Source organism: Trachemys scripta, chromosome 10, assembly GCF_013100865.1.
Source record: "Trachemys scripta elegans isolate TJP31775 chromosome 10, CAS_Tse_1.0, whole genome shotgun sequence".
NCBI lineage: Eukaryota > Metazoa > Chordata > Testudines > Emydidae > Trachemys > Trachemys scripta.
This window is the reverse complement of record NC_048307.1, coordinates 23,170,630-23,183,398: the sequence shown is the minus strand read 5'-3', so window position 1 is coordinate 23,183,398 and position 12,769 is coordinate 23,170,630. Positions and strand designations below refer to the sequence as shown.

At 41.0% G+C, this 12,769-nt stretch overlaps 1 protein-coding gene across 12 annotated transcripts in view; it reads left to right on the top strand.

Moving 5' to 3' along the window:
• CLEC16A (C-type lectin domain containing 16A) overlaps window positions 1-12,769 on the top strand; it is a 186,191-nt gene that overhangs the window by 33,678 nt on the left and 139,744 nt on the right. For all 12 annotated transcript variants that reach the window (XM_034783355.1, XM_034783345.1, XM_034783346.1 and 9 more), the window contains one exon: window positions 3,588-3,701. In XM_034783355.1, the coding sequence (XP_034639246.1) occupies window positions 3,588-3,701 (114 nt within the window). The remainder of the gene's footprint in view (window positions 1-3,587; window positions 3,702-12,769) is intronic.

The following is a 12,769-nucleotide window of genomic DNA, read 5'->3' as shown; positions in this document are numbered from 1 at the left end:
CTAACTGGTCTGTAGTTTTCTGGGTGGTTTTTATTTCCCTTTTTACAGATGGGCACTATATTTGCCCTTTTCCAGTCTTCTGGAATCTCTTCTGTCTCCCATGATTTTCCAAAGATAATAGCTAGAGGCTCAGATACCTCCTCTATTAACTCCTTGAGTATTCTAGGATGCATTTCATCAGGCCCTGGTGACTTGCAGGCATCTAACTTTTCTAAGTGATTTTTAACTTGTTCTTTTTTTATTTTATCTTCTAAACCTACCCCCTTCCCATTAGCATTCTCTGTTAGGCATTCCTTCAGACTTCTCGGTGAAGACCGAAACAAAGAAGTCATTAAGCATCTCTGCCATTTGCAAGTTTCCTGTTACTGTTTCTCCCTCCTCACTGAGCAGTGGGCCTACCCTGTCTTTGGTCTTCCTCTTGCTTCTAATGTATTGATAAAAAGTCTTCTTGTTTCCCTTTATTCCTGTTGCTAGTTTGAGCTCATTTTGTGCCTTTGCCTTTCTAATCTTGCTCCTCTATTCCTGTGTTGTTTGCCTATATTCATCCTTTGTAATTTGTCCTAGTTTCCATTTTTTATATGACTCCTTTTTATTTTTTAGATCATGCAAGATCTCGTGGTTAAGTTAAGGTGGTCTTTTGCCACATTTTCTATCTTTCCTACCCAGCAGAATAGCTTGCTTTTGGGCCTTTAATAGTGTCCCTTTGAAAAACTGCCAACTCTCCTCAGTCTTGATTCCCATAGGACCTTACCTATCAGCTCTCTGAGCTGACCAAAATCCCTCTTCCTGAAATCCATTGTCTCTATTTTGCTGTACTCCCTCCTACCCTTGCTTAGAATTGTGAACTCTGATTCCAAATTCATGTCTCTGCTTGCATCAGGCGAGGGGGGAGGGAGGGATTTAACCTGGGTGTCTCGCATTCCAGGTAACCACTTTAACTACTTAGCTGAAGGTAATAAAGGAGGCACTGGGTCCTCTAGCCATTTTGTGAATGGCATCTAAGCCCTCTTGTGAATCTAGCCCAAACAATTTTTGTGTCAAATTTGCAATAGATTTGGATTGACTGAAACTGTAGTTCTCCAGGATTGAATTATTTATCCAAAAAATGTCACCCAGCTTTGCTCAGCAGCTCATTGGGCCTATTTCATCATATCTGGGGCTTGTCTACTCTTAAAACGCTACAGTGGCACAGCTGCAGCGCTTTAGTGTAGACGCTACCTTTGCCAACAGGAGGGATTTCTTTTTAATCATTGAGAATCAAATGTGCGTATCTAGGGGCAGAACATTATTCGTAACTTTGAATAGAATATTTCCACGTTGATATTAAGATGCTGAGTAGTTTAATGCAGCAAAACTCTTCCTTTATGGTTCTACTATATTGCATATCATTAGTATGGTCTCAGTCTTGTGCTACAACTTGGTCCATCTGACTTGAGTATAAATTGTAAAATGCAATCCCTGTTTATTTTATGCTCTCATTGTGATAGTATCTGTCAATACAAATTCAGGATTATAGGAACTACTCACATAGGAGAAAACCGCTTCCCAACCTATACCTCCTCAATCACCATTAAGTTGTTAATTAATATCTCTATGGTCTGTAGTGAAGCAAAGGCTTGATGAAGGATTCCTGAAATAGATCTCTATAGGTCAATAAATATCTCCTCTGACAAAGTGGAAGCTGAACAGCCAGGTTCCTCCACTGAAATAATCTCGTTTTGAAGAGTACACATTAAGTAACTGTTAAGAAAACCACTTTAGTGATTTCTGCCATCAGTGTTGCATACACAGAGATGGCCACTGGCATACCAGATACTCTATATAATGAACAGCTTTGTAAATTAGAACCAACAACTTGAATTGCATCCAGCAGGAGATGGGAAGCCCCTGCTGTTCCCAAAGCACATTTGTAATGTTTGTCAGGGCATTCCTGTGTGTAGGTAGGCCACTGCCTTATGTTCCTGAGTTACTTCTAATGGGTACCTCAAAGTTATGCTTTGAGAGCATATTGCTATGAAATTCTGAAGGGGATTTATATGGGTACTAGCCCATCATTGCAAAATAGGAAGTCAAAGGTTCCCCCTTTCCATTTGAAGGCCTGGTAATATCATGTTCTGTAAGCAGATGTGTTCAAACGTTGAACACAGGATGCTGGTGACTCAAACTGTGTTTGTCTCTTTCACCTAGCACAACTATGGCAGAATTTATTTTAGGTTTTTCTGTAGCACCTATCACAGGGGTTGGCAACCTCTGGCATGTGGCTCACCAGGGTGCTTACCCTGGCGGGCTGGGCCAGTTTGTTTACCTGCCGCGTCGGCAGGTTCGGCCGATCGCAGCTTCCACTGGCCGAGGTTCGCCGTCCCAGGCCAATGGGGGCTGCGGGAAGCGGCGCGGGCAAGGGATGCCTACCCTGGAGAGCCGCGTGCCAGAGGTTGCCGACCCCTGACCTAAGTGCTTAAATGTTGAAAATGTTGGAGCCTTATTCCTACATTACACTGAGCTTATTTCTACATTCTATAGAATCATAAAACTAGACCATTCCTGACAGGTGTTTGTCTAACCTGCTCTTAAACATCTCCAATGATGGAGACTCCACAACCTCTCTAGGCAATTTATTCCTTTGCTTAACCATCCTGACAGTTACACAAGAAAAATAAATAAAATAAAATAAATTAATGGAGATATCCCATCTCCTAGAACTGGAAGGGACCTTGAAAGGTCATTGAGTCCAGCCCCCTGCATTCACTAGCAGGACCAAGTACTGATTTTGCCCCAGATCCCTAAGTGGCCCCATCAAGGATTGAACTCACAACCGTCCCTCCCCACAATTACTACTTGTGTCTTGCTTACAGTGTTCCTGCTAATATATCCCAGAATGATGATTGCTCTTTTTTTTTTTTTTTTGGCAACAGCGTTACACTGTTGACTCTTGACATTGAGACTTGCCAGATACCTCTCGCTGAAAAACAACGATTAAGAAAAATGTTCTTACACTGTTGAAAAGCCTTAAATCTTTAGGCCAGAACAGACTGTTGTACAGGATGTCAGTCTAGTTCATAAACACAGGCCATAGAACTTCACCCACTACTTTCTCCATCAAGCAAATCTTGTGCTATGCTTTTGTAAAATATTATGCATGGGATATTGCTAGGTGTTCCCATACCACAAGGCCTATGGATAAAATGTATCACAATCACTTAACTGTCCTGGCTTTCTCCAATAACAGATTTTTATGAAATGGGTTGACTGTAGGCGAATGCTATAGAATCTTGATGTTTCTTAAAATAAATGGGGAGGAATACATAGTGCTTAGCTGGAAAAGGATAAAAGGAAACTTGTGAACACTGGCCAAGTAGACTATCAATCAGGCTTGGAATTCAGGGAAAGGGAGATTAATTTGATGTAGAAAGGGATTGTGGTCTGTGTTCCTACCGAATACTAATTATAGCTCAAGTATATCCCAGTTTGGGTTTATTAGACATTATGTAACATAAAGAAATTGAAGGATTTAATTAGGTGGGGAAAATGCCTTCAGTGTCTAAAATTGTATGTGTCTAACATTCTTTTCTCCCTCTCCCTCTTAATAGGTTTTCCTGATTATACATTATGCACCTCTGGTGAACTCACTGGCTGAGGTTATTCTTAATGGAGACCTTTCAGTATTCTCCTCAAAAGTTGAGCAAGATATCCAGAGAAATTCAGTAAGTGGTCAACTAACTTTTGTATGTCTTTATTCTAATAATTTTTTTTAAGGGAGAGAAAGGGATGGAGTAATCTGGTTGGCAAATACTTGTCTGCTTCTGGAGAACAGTACTGATGAGTTTCTATCGCATTCAGTGGGAGACTATTTTGCAGCCTGATTGACCTTTCTGTTAAGACGCACTTCATCTGCTCCATTTTTTTTCTATTACCCTAAATCTTTCCTTCTCTTCATTAATAGTATCTTTCAGTTTTTATGTAGACTTATCACGTTTTGGAGATGAAGCCAAGCTATAGCTTTCCTATTACATAATTGTAAATGAAAATGCAATATGGACTCAAGCTATTTGGTACAAATTACAGTGTTTTTAAAAATTAACCCTGTGATTTCATTCTGTGAATGTTTAAGTCAACTGTTTTATAATTAGGTGTGTAATGTATCGAAAGTTCTTCTACAGTTGTTTTTATTTCTAAAAATATATCAGCCAGTTACATCAGGGAAAGTAATGCTCTTCCGTTTTTTTGATTCCCAGATCCCTTTCAGTCATTGAATTAGATTCAGCAAATTCTGAGAACTGAAACCTATAGCAGCCATAACTTTCAAGCAGATATACATAATTATCGATAAAAATATAGTTATGTGAGATCTGTAGTAGAAACGGCAGGCAATGTTTTAAAATAACTACATATATTATTCCTTTCTAATGGATATTTAAAGTAATTTTTATTTATTACATAGGAAGAAAGATTAAATTACCAATGTTACTTATCTCTGAATTCCCTGCAGCGTGTGCTTGCATTTGCATACGTTAGAAAAACTAGCTACTCTTAAGGCAGTCAAATCATGATATAAACAGACTGTAATTCCTATATCAAAAGTGAAATACGTCCTCTAAGTCTATATCTCCATTTATTGAGACATGTGGGATACAGATCAGGGGTTGGCAACCTTTCAGAAGTGGTGGGCCGAGTTTTCATTTATTCACTCTAATTTAAGGTTTTGCGTGCCAGTAATATATTTTAACATTTTTAGAAAGTCTCTTTCTATAATATATAACTAAACTGTTGTATGTAAAGTAAATAAGGTTTTTTAAATGAAGTTTCTTAAACATTTTAAATTAAATTAAAATGCAGAGCCCCCCCCCCCGGACCGGTGTCCAGGACCCAGGCAGTGTGAGTGCCACTGAAAATTAGCGCGCGTGTGCCGCCTTTGGCACTGTGCCATAGGTTGCCTACCCGTGGTATAGACACTGAATGCCCAGTTAGCATAGATATAAATAAGTGTGTAGGTGATGAAGCACTGCTCATATGAGTAGAGTACAGATGTGACAGAACCATAGGGTGTATATCCTGTTTGGCTCTTTACATGCCCAACCAATGCCTCCAACATCTATGCTGCAGTGAAAGACTGTGGAAGGGGGATCTGCTGGAGCCTTTCCTCACTGCCATGAGAGCCTTTCGCCGTGGCATGTAGCTACATGTACACTACATGCCGCCACAAGTGTAGACAAGGCTTAAGTATGTGAGCCGGTCGGGAGAAGGGTACTTCTCTTGGTATAACCTTCTCTTCTCCGCCTCGCCCCCCCGCACAATTTTTAGCCCACCAAATTTAATTTCAGGTTTGGCTTTTTAGCATATTTAAGGATATTTGAAAGAACCTCTGAAAAAGGCTTGCTTTAACAAAAGTGAACTTTCCTAATGTGTCATTGTATCAGGGGACCCTTGTTGTGGGCTGATCATTCTTGTCCATGGCTATTGGGCACAGTTAAGTGGGGTAGTCCGACATTGCTCTTAATATTGGATTTCTTTTTAAACAGACACTGCAGGGTGGAATGGTAGTATTGTGAGTTAATGCTTCCAGATAAAGTAATCTCTTATTCATGTTAGCAAAGTTCTGTGACATTCTGTTTGTCACATACATCCAGTATCTGTGTGTGTTACTTGTATGCCATAAATGGGTTTCATGCAGTAGCAGCTTATTACTAGGAAACCTGTGGTCAGAGGCTGGGTTCTGTCTGTCTGCAAAATTACACTTATTCTAGTTCACAGCTATTATGCAAAGGCACTTGTATCTGATGTTTGAGTGTTTTGGCATATGTTTGTTTTAACATTGATGGGTTTGTGGATTTCCTACAAGCTTGGGTTCACTTTTATTGTTACTTGTGCAGGTTTTTGTTAGTGCTTTTTTTTGGCTGCCACTTCCTACCTTCCAAGATAAAAGGAACCGGCTGCATATAAACTGGAAGTCATGTCATACCTAATCACATTAGTTAAGTAGGGCAGATGTTAAATCTTTCTGTGCTCGCTGATAGAAGTTTGCTTGTAGGAGAGTGAACTGAGCTTTTGGGGCTAAGAGGTTTCAATGGACAATAGGAAAACTTCCCGTTAGGGAAACTAAATTTGTGGAGGGTTCAGCTACAGACTCTAGGAAGTATTTACAAGGAGGTAGGGTTTCATTAAGCTCATTGGGGAAACCTGTGGGGGAATCTCCAATGGAAAACCTGTCAGCAGGAGGGAATATAGCCCATTGGGGAAGCTGGACAAGAGGCCTCCAGTAAAGAGAATGTATACAGTCAGGTATTCAGCATGGTTCCAAGAAAACAGACGGACAACATGGTGTATGTGTAACTATGTTCATGTATGGTCCTGACCGGCTAAAGCCGGTCAGAGGTATTGAGAGGTTCCTGATGTATTGGGAATAGGGTTGGGCAGGACCATGTAGTGTTCTCTTCTCTGTCAACCTGTGATAGTACTCACTTGCTGGCATGACTCAGGTTGGGTCCCAGAGTTAGTTTTAGTCAATGCCTCCTGGTTTAGGGGTTATTCTCCAGGGCTATTCCTAGGTAGCCGTGTACCAGTATCACCACTGAGTGATACTGTCACTGAGTGCAATTTGTCGGTAAGAATTAGCAGTGATATATTTCTTTGTATTTATCAATTAAAACTTTGCTCAAGAATGGGGTCTTCTTGCCTCAAGTAATTATTGTATGCCGTAAATGGGTTTCATGCAGAAGCAGCTTATTACTAGGAAATCTATGGCCAGAAGGCGGGCTCTGTGTGTCTGCAGGGACATTGTACAAGAGTTGGGAGTGAAGAACAGGCTTAACTTACTATTTTCTTCCCCTTTGAGTGTTAAATTTTACTTTGAATTCTCAATTTTAGTAAGTCACAACAGATTTCTGTTCCTCATTTCTTACTGTATGCTGTAGTCTTCCACACTACGTGTTTGAATGCTAATATTGTCTCCATAGACTTGCATTGTGTTTAGATTTACCGTAAAAATATTTTTAGGTCCTATATCCTTTGTGTGTTTGTATTTTAACATACTATAATGAGAAGCAGCCATAAGCTAAAGAGAAGAGGAAAGTTTCATCTTGAAAGTTGGAGACGCACCTCAGTTCAAAGTTTTGTGTCTCTTGGTATTTGAAATGTCTTCAGAGACTTACATTTCCCAGGTACTAATGTATGGCAAAATGGTGATGAAATAATTGCATCACAAGTACTGTCTGGGTCCAGTGTGCTATTTTAAGCATATATTTTGGGTATTTCAAAATTGAGGATCCCTAGCATTGTTTTTACTAGAAGTCCTGGATCAACTGAATGGCATTTCACGTGGATATAAAAATCAGACTCAATAGAATCTGAAAATTGTTCTCAATTACCCTGGCTATAAATATGAGCCAGTGGTATGTGGTAAGGATGCCTAGGTGAGGATAAAGCAATGCAGTGTTGAATACTGAAGTCTGTAAGAAGTTTGCATCTACTTTATCACAAAAGCAGTCAGACTTGTGCCCCATCAATATCTTCAAACTAGAGGAGTGGTGTGTACTCTATCCCAGTACTGTCCCTTTGGATCCATGTTCTTTTTGGCTAGTGAAGGCCAGTGAGGAAAGTACTGGATTCAATGCTGGTGGAGATTAATACCTTCATTAGGGAGGGTAGGGTGCCAGCTTCTTTTTAAGAAGCTCTGGTTCATCCTCTGCTCAGGAAACCAACACTTGATGCTGAGGGTCTTGCTAATGGTTGACCAATATGGCTTCTTACTTTTTTGGTTAAGATTACAGAGAAGGTTATAGTAAGACAATTGTTGCCTCAATCACCTTGGTCCTTGCCAGTTTGAATACAGAGCTGGGTATGGAACTGAAAGTCTACAAATGCAAGAAGTACAATCTCCTAGTGATGGATGAAGATCAGGTAGAGTCCATGCAGATACTGTTCGAGCTGTCAGCAGCTTTTGATGCCATCTAATAAGGTGATGTTGATTTGCCTATGCACTGCACAGGTGAGTCAATTTCAAAACAAAAATAGCTTGGGGAGGACAGCTTGGGAACTAACAGTTACCCTTGTAACATAAAAGCTAACAGACCTGTCTCGCAAGTTGTGTCAAAATGCATTTGACAGCTTTGCTATGGTACTAATTTCTGGAAGTCAGGGTTTGTAATAGAAATAGCAGCACATGTTGGTGACTACAAAAAGATAAGGTCATTTGATTTAGTGTTGGCAACTTTCTAATGTCTGAAAATTTGGACCCCTCTGCTCTGTCTCTTCCCTTGAGCCGCCCTTCCTTCCCCACACCCCCCAGCCATCGCTCACTGGGCTCCCTCTGCTCCGGGGCTGGGACAGGAGCCGCAGCCTGACACAGAGCCTGCCTGCCTGCAGGTAGTAGGCAGCCCCCGCTGAACAGGGACTGGTGGGAGTTGATGACCCAGCACCTCCCCCTTGCCCACTGTAACCGGACATTTGATGTCCGGTCAGACGTACTGCCAGGTCGCCTTTTCAACCGGACTTTCTGGTCGAAAACCGGACACGTTGTAACCCTATCATTGATTCACAACAACTCCCATAATGATTACTGCTCAAAAAAGATCAGCAGTAACAGATGTTTTTACTTTAAGTATCCAAATCCTGTGTATACAGATACCGTTCAGTGAAACTTATGCCAGGAAGTCTCGACTGTGCCTGTTTAAAAACATATATATGTTATAAGTGAACAAACACCCCATATCAATGTGTATCAAGTTCTGAAAATAGATGTGAGTAGCAGAAATTACATGTAGAGGTAACTATTTTCTATATACTTCCTGTTATTGGACAGTGTTAAAATGAAGCTCTTGCTGTGTTTTTCTTGTGACTGTAGTTAAATATGTGAAGTCAGGGAGAATATAGTATAAACAATTTAACAATAGTCACGTTAAGGTTTACCTTCCTTCCTGTCAGTGAGATCTGTTTCCTGTATAGTTCGGATGTTGCTCAATCCTACCTGTTTTAGATTTCTTCGTTTTTGTTTAACCTACTTTCTCCTTCTCGTAATATGAAGCTAAGTTACTGGTATTGCCTTGCTTTACCAGCACACGTTACACAAGCTCAAACTGCAAATATATAAATATTACTTGAAGGTGTAAATTAACATTAACCTAAAATTAGTATCAACCTTGAGAAATTAATTTAGAAGGCACATAATTTATGCTCTGGTCTTGCGTTTAAAGTATTAGGGGTGTGTAGCTATTGTATCTGACCGCACACATTACATATTAGCTCTTTCTAACCATTCTTTTTCTCCAGACTAAACAGGCCATGGAAACTGGCCTTTTTATAGTATGTTCTTGATGAGTGTTCATCTCCTTGTCTCAACATGTTTCATTCACATTGATAGTCCACAGTACACTGCATTAAGAATATACTTGCAATATATTAAACATTTTCTTTATAAAGAAAACTGTTTCAGTCTTCTAGAAATAGCTGAGTCACTAAAAAAGGGAAAGGGAAAAATAAACTAAATGATTCTTGCAACTTGCATCTTATAAGATGTTCCCAAAAAGAACAAGGGCTTAATTTGTTCCTCCATTTTTCATGCCTCTTGTAACAAGAACTCATTTATATAAATAGGGCTCTAAATCTAGTTATTTCTAAAATTTCCTATGTTGCAGTTCTGTCTCAGGGTAAAAATAGATTTGAGAGGTTAAGGGGAGATAATTTCGTGTTTAAAATATAAAAGCTTCATAGTGTTGTTTGTTTTTCCCTTCATTTTTTTTTCTTTTCCTTTTTTGGCCATTGTGAAGGATTCTCGTACCAAAGTATTTCTTATTATGGTAACTAGCAATGGGTGACCTGGGCAAGGTTTGAATAAGCTTTCTCTACAAATTGCAAATCCTTACTTGAACTTTTTGGGGCTACAAATTGTGCTAGAGATCTTGCCAGGCATCCCTTTCATGATGTGTCATCAGTTTTTATTGTTCTGAAACAAACTATGCAGCAGTTTTGTTTAAAAAGTGAAAGGACAGTTTTTACGAAATTTTTTCTTTGAGCCAAAAGTCTTGAGTATGTACATTTACTCAGTTGATTTGCCCCTCAGTATTAATCTCAAAATACAAATACTCACTGAATTCCCTCCACCAGAAGATATAGAATATAGAGCACTGGAAATCCAGTGATTTGAGTTTTCTGCGTCTCTCTATAAGAACATACATTTGTTCAAATGTGATCAGCTGTTTGGAAATAACCACATCCATTAGCAAGCATATGCGAACAGCCCCCTAGATCAGGGGTTCTCAATCTTTTTCATTTTGAGCCCCCACGCCCCCAACATACTATAAAAACTCCATGGCCCACCTATGTCACAACAACTTTTTCTGCATATAAAAGCCAGGGGCAGGATTAAGGGGGTAGCAAGCAGGGCAATTGCGGGCCCTGCGAAACTAAGTGTCTTAGGCTTTGGCTTCAGCCCCGGGTGGTGGAGTTTGGAACCCCGGGCTTCAGCCCCATTCAGCAAGGCTTTGGCTTTCTGCCTTGGGCCCCAGCAAGTCTAATTGCAGCCCTGCTTGGCAGACCCCCTGAAACCTGCTCGCGGCCCCCCAGGGGCCCCGACCCCTGGTTGAGAACCACTGCCCTAGATGAGATTATCTTTGTCTCACAAACAAGGAACCAGTGTATTGATCATGGCTGTGCTGTGCTGTTTCACTGTTAAGAAATAGTCTCTCTCAATATCTTGTGTAGCATGTACCTTGATGTCTCTCTTGCTAAATTTGCAGGCTAAAGCCCTGTTTTAAATTAAGTATATTTCAGAAACTTGCTGCACAAAGCAAGAGTGGATAGGGGAGCTGCTGGAGGAAGATGTTAGATGAAATGTTCTTGAAGCTCAGTTCTTGCAGAACTTAAATGCACACACAAGCAAAACTTAAGAAAACCAGCCATTCTCAGCAGTCCTTTGCTCCCGGAATTCTCCCTTACAAGCTGATTCTGAGATATCTGCCAGCTGGAAGTTATCAGAGTAACAGACCAGCAGGCCTTAAAGTCAGTGCTCATGGTCCTTTGACCTTCCTTGTATGGCTGGCTCCTACAACTAACAGTAGGGTTACAATATTTAAAAATTTAAAAAAAGAGGACACTCCACGGGGCCCTGGCCCCACCCCTTCCCCGGCCCAGCCCCAACTCCGCCTCTTCCCCTGAGCACCCCGCATCCCCCCTCCTCCCTCCCAGCCACGCGAAACAGCTGCCTGAGCGCTACCGGCTTCACAGTTTGCCGGGCAGCCTCCAGACCCTGCGCCCCCGGCCGGGCGCTTCCCCAGTGCAGCCAGAGCCCGGGAGGGGAAGTGCCCAGCCACGGGTGCAGGGTCTGGAGGTCTGGGGGCTGCCTGGCAAACCGTGGAGCCGGTAGCGCTCTGGCAGCTCAGCTCTTCAGCTACACAAAGCTGAGGTGTCTGGGGGAAGAAGCAGCAGCAGCCGCCACCGCCACGGAGGAGTCCGCCTGCAGCTCGCAGCCTGCCGGAGCCGCTCTAAGGTAAGCAGGGGACTAGTATTTTCCCAGACATGTTCGGCTTTTTGGCAATTCCCCCCGGACGGGGATTTGAGGACCAAAAAGCCGGACATGTCCGGGAAAATCCGGACGTATGGTAACCCTAACTAACAGACCACCCAATGATTTAAAGAGTTCCATGTTCCTTTAGGCCATTAGATGATTGAGGTTGCTGTCTATATGGAATGTTGTTAGGTTAAATAAAGAAGCCTAGGTGTGATGAAATATTGGAATTGCTTTGTTTTGCTGAGTGTGAATTTCCTGAGATGCTTCATAGCTTTGCACTCATAGACATCTTAAGGCTTCGTGCCCACATCTCAAATGGTGAATATTGCTTTTAACATAAAATAAACAATAGAATGATTTTGTGGTGACTTTGCAAATAAGATCACTGGGTGACTGGAAAAGGTGTTTTCCTTGGTCATGAGCCTATTAAGTGGAGAGTTGCACATCTGTTGCCAAGGGGAATGGTTCATAACAATATATGTTTGCCTTTAGCTGCCTTCATTTGTAATTCTCCAGAACTTATTTATTTCCTATCTAAGGCACAGCAGTTTGGAATAAGTTCATGCTTCTCATTCTGGAGTGCACTGAGTTGAATAATATTACGCTGAACATCCTAAAGTTGGAATAATTGGTAATTTGTGTGAATTGGGTTTATGCAATAATACTGTGAAATATACTTAATCATATCGCATAAAATACGGGTACTGTGTTTTTGTAATAAATGAGCCATCCAAAGGTCCTTGTAAGAAACATGTCTTTATTTTCTGTCTTCAGTCACTTGACGAGATAAGGTTACAAAAATCTTATACTCTTGTTGCACGACAGGAGTCAGTATCCACTAACTCCAGTGGATGCTGTTATGTGGTGTTTTTTCCCCCCATATTGCTACTATTTGTACCTTGAAATGTGATAGCAATTTTAAGTGATGAAGTATTGCCCATGTAAGCTGTGAACGTACAGTGATTGAAAGAATTTTTTCACATAACAAATTGTTCTTTGTTTTTGCTCTCTGCAAACCCATCTACAGCATTTGTCACATTTTGGGGGCGGGGGAGAGGGAAATGTCATCTTAAATTGCTTTGATATACTGTAGCTTTGAATCAGAAAAGAAACAGGCTTGTGTTAAGCCATGTCTTTCTGTTCTATATAATGCATGCCACCCACACACATACTACAAAATAAGTTTAGAAAACTAGATCTGTGGAGATGTTTTGGGAGTATAGAGAAGGACAAAATGAAATCAATTAGGGTTTGTCTACTTGGTGATGTTGC